This window comes from Priapulus caudatus, unplaced genomic scaffold, assembly GCF_000485595.1.
Source record: "Priapulus caudatus unplaced genomic scaffold, Priapulus_caudatus-5.0.1 Scaffold45, whole genome shotgun sequence".
NCBI classification, from domain to species: domain Eukaryota; kingdom Metazoa; phylum Priapulida; class Priapulimorpha; order Priapulimorphida; family Priapulidae; genus Priapulus; species Priapulus caudatus.
The window spans coordinates 320,892-325,163 of NW_014577106.1; the positions used below are offsets into that span (position 1 = coordinate 320,892).

A 4,272-nucleotide genomic window follows, 5' to 3' on the forward strand; every position below is an offset into this window, starting at 1 on the left:
TTTGAAACCTACTTAGTTATTATTAATAAACCAAGCAATGTGAATGTAGGCCACTACTCCAGTCTCCACTGCTATACATAACGTCACAATAAACCTGAGACTATGATAATCATCCACTTATCTGTATTATAATTTATATAATAATAATTCAGGTGGTACAGTCCCCAGAACTGTAGGCCTATGGTACACACACCGACTGTACTGTGTACACACCGACTGTACTGTGTACACACCGACTGTACTCTGTACACACCGACACACAGGCACTTGGAGCGTTTCAATAAAATATAATGCTAAATAAATACGAAATCTATATACATAAATATATAGCAGGTAGGAAAGCGGTCTGCCAAAATTCGCTCGACGCTCGCTTGATTTCACGCGAATACAACACAAACATTCAACCAATCCACTCCATCTTTGTTTCTATTTGAAGGACAGTGTTCAGTTGTTATAAAAACATACTGTCTGTGTTCGTAACCGAGCTGTGTCACGCGAAATCACACAAAGCCTGACGAAATTCTCGCGTTCGCTCCCATTGCGCAGTTAATGTAAATGGCTGTCGGAATCAGGAAACACCCACTGGTGCTCTTCGTGACCTCATTTTTGCGCCGCATTATTGCAACGCTCCACTGGCGGCTTTGACGAGGCTCGTACGGGAGTTGGAAAGCAGCATGGTAGTTTCCCAAAATGCAGTACGCCGCCTATAGCTAGTGCCCGAAGTTTTCCGCAAAACGGATTTTCCGTGGAAATCGCGGAACGGGAGGAGAAAGCAGTAAAAAACTCAGTCTTGAAAAAAGATGTCAAAATTAACGGACTAGGAGCCTAAGACACACTGTGCGATTTTCTACGCTGGCCGCTTGCGATCGATAAATTTATACGGACCGCCGGGTCCGCGCGGGTCGGGCGGGCGCGCATCTCACGGCAGCGTATTTCGCTCGCGATCCCATACGCCGGCTGATCGCTCGCATTCAACGCGTTCAACCGGTTTTCCATCTCTTGCATACAAATACACCAGCGTGCCCAACAATGAACAATCGCGTTCGAACGAGATTGTTTTTAGCAGCCAATCAAGTGTAGCAACGAAAGCTAGGAAATCCGTTGGACACCGGACAGTATGTACAGCTGTACGCGCAACTCGTACGGCATTCTAAATCTATTAGCTAGCGTATTCAAAACTATTCATGCATTCATAACCGTTTGTATGGATCGGGGCTGGTCCGCACTGATCTCCTATAGAGAAGCTTCAGCTTTGAATCACTGCTATGACTTAATCTGGAAGAAAACAATAAAATAAGTATATTTATTAATGCCCTGTAGAATGAGCCTCAGAACTTTACGATCCAACAGTAGATAAACATAACTAATGAAATTTACCATTTTCTTTTATATAAACAAACAAACACACACGTACGCACGCACGCACACACGCACGCACGCACGCACGCACGCACATGCACACCCACAAACATTTATACATTGAGAGTAAAGATTACCTTCTCAGTGGACTGTGCACAAACTCTGTCAGGAATGCTGGGAATTCATCCAATTGCTGTCTGAGAAAGGAATATTATCGTAAACACAAATAGCAATGACAATGGGAAATGGAGCTAGAATAAGAATAGGAACAAACATACAAATAAGAATAAGAATTTATACTGGAACATGGGCACTTAAGCGATAAGTATACTTACTGTACGACATTGGTAACATGTAACGCAGCCTGCAAGTCTCCACATCGGAGGCAGTAGTAAATCATTGGCCATATTGGTTGATCCTCTACATAGATCTCCTGAGGAAGAAAAAAAACTCTCGTTAGTCTGTCATTGTACCTACACAGGGATTTAGTAACCAGATCGCACATTGAGCACGTACCTGAACTTTATAAGTGATTTTATGTAAGTAAAGAGACACAATTACAGCCATAAACTGACAATTATATTTGTCGATAAAATCTAGCCAGGAGCAAGTTTTCTCGTACGTCACTCTGCGTAAATATAGTAGTGTGTGTGATACACGTTGACATCACGCACTTGTACGGTACAAGCATAACAAGCAGGCGACTGCACCAGTGATGCAGTATAACGACAACACTTGCCTCTAAGCCAGGCATGCCGGCAGGAAGGGTGATGTTCAGGAAGCTTTTGATCAAGTTGACAGTTCCCGGCACGCCGCCAAGCTTGGCTTGCTGCAGGTTGCTGTACACAGTCTTTTCGATGTACTTCTTATAACTGACAAGTTAAGCAGAGTGCACTGTCAGCATTGTAACTGACAACATTTTTTAATAACAGTAAAATGGTTTAAACCTATCAATCAAGATCATAACCAAGAATACATCTTTTAAAGGTGTTCTTAAGATGGCACAATTTCGAGCTAATATTGCACATGGCATTTCCATTGCCATGAAGACAAGTGATGTTAGCTGTCGATCATCCAACTACTCCAATAAATAATAGATGGATAATACAAAAGAAGATAATGTAAGAAAATAGTGTGAAGAATATAAAATTATATAACAGTAATAATTTGAGATCTCATACCTTCCCTCCAGGTATTTGCGAGCCTGATTAATGAAGCAGAGTTGGCTGTCCTTACATGTGCGCAGTGATACTGTACTGTCACTAGCTGTTAATGGAACCTCGGTTATATGTTGAACCATGCTCCATACTTCCTCTATAGTCTGCAAATGCAAAAACAGAGTAAGATTTAACGCGTGGAGGAATTCACAAGCTTACCAAGCCAGTTTGCAATGAGTGTTAACGAGTGATAGCTATGATAGTAATTACCTGGTCTTCCGTTTTCTTTGCCACCTCTGTAAACAAGTCCACCATGTTAGGTAGTGTGCCTCCTTGAATAGCCTTCTCATTGTACTTGTACACCTGTTATCAGACCTCAGTGTTCATCGTCACATGTTAGATTCAACTTCGCATCCCTATGGCTGCTCAGAGAAAAAGGTTCTTTACAATATTTATGATAATTAAAAAGAAAATTTAAGCAAATAACAACCGCTCTTGCTGTAATGCTGCAAACAATGACGTTTCAGTAACTGAATATGTATGACATTATATCTTTAGCCCATACCTGTCTTGCGTACGCCATCTCGACATTATTCAATGAACTCCTTGTCTTCATATCAACTTCACTTATTGAGACCTAGAGAAAATTATCAACATGAAGACCTAGGCTAATTCTTAAATCATTGTGTAAATAAACTTACTACCTGACTTAATAATAAAATATTTGGAAATACTCCAATTCTACAGCAATATGGTGAACCATTACTGATTCTATAGCAACTTATAAAATTGACCAGAACTATACAGAAACTCTGAGAACCTTTCCTGGATTTATAGTTCACTGTTGACGATATACAAGGATATCAGGCTACCACTACAACCTGAAGGATATACAAGGATAACAGACTGAGAATAATAGACCGTGATAAGCTGAGGGATAGGATGGAAGAAGGAGATAATCACCTCATTATCCTGGGGAAAGGAAAGGAACTCTCCAGAGCTACCGATGAGGGCATTGAGAATTCGTTGCTTCTCCTGCTCCCACTCATTCTCCAGTGTCTCAAAGTAACTTGTCTCCACATCGGCAAACGTCTGAAAGCAGAAGTGGAAAACTACATATTCCCTTCAGATGCAAATGCCATGGACACCCTCCTTACTTGCTATGGTTGCCCTCCTTACCAGCCATGATTGCCCTCCTTACTTGCTGTAGTTACACTGCTTACTTGCTGCAGTTACCTTCTCTTACTTACCATGGTTGCATTCCCTCCTTTACTTACCGTGGTTTCCCCCTTACTTGCCATAGTTACCCTCCCTTACTTGTTGTATGATATCTACCTGCTTGCGTGATTCCTCAATGACAGACAGGATAGCATTCTCTCGCTCGTTCCTGAGGAATGCTTGAATGTCGACATCTCTCACTGGTTCTAGTGGCTCAAATGTCTTAGCAACACTCAGAGTTTCTAACTTCTGTGAGATTTTAGGCATGTCGTATCCTTTTGAACCTAACAACAATGACCTGAAGAACCATAACCAATAATTATAACACCCACATCAATCAATCACTTAACAACTGCGCAGGATTGAATTTCAAGTATCTTTCTACCTTTAACTTGCATTCAATAATTTATCAGTACTTCCAACAAGAGTATTAATACGTAATAAGAGAATTATTTGCTTCTATATATCCTAGTTGAAAATTTTTTGCTTACATTTGCATAAGTTTAGTAATGAACTGTTTTGGCTCCATCTACTATAC

General features: G+C 40.8%; 1 protein-coding gene across 1 annotated transcript in view; it reads right to left on the reverse strand.

Annotated features, from left to right (window-relative positions):
• LOC106820741 (nuclear pore complex protein Nup93-like) overlaps window positions 1–4,272 on the reverse strand; it is a 39,673-nt gene that overhangs the window by 15,311 nt on the left and 20,090 nt on the right. The window contains exons 2-10 of the mRNA XM_014825285.1: window positions 3,852–4,032; window positions 3,480–3,608; window positions 3,082–3,153; window positions 2,787–2,879; window positions 2,541–2,680; window positions 2,099–2,231; window positions 1,695–1,792; window positions 1,497–1,556; window positions 1,198–1,275 (exon numbers count right to left, since the gene is read on the reverse strand). Of these exons, the coding sequence (XP_014680771.1) occupies window positions 1,198–1,275; window positions 1,497–1,556; window positions 1,695–1,792; window positions 2,099–2,231; window positions 2,541–2,680; window positions 2,787–2,879; window positions 3,082–3,153; window positions 3,480–3,608; window positions 3,852–4,032 (984 nt within the window). The remainder of the gene's footprint in view (window positions 1–1,197; window positions 1,276–1,496; window positions 1,557–1,694; window positions 1,793–2,098; window positions 2,232–2,540; window positions 2,681–2,786; window positions 2,880–3,081; window positions 3,154–3,479; window positions 3,609–3,851; window positions 4,033–4,272) is intronic.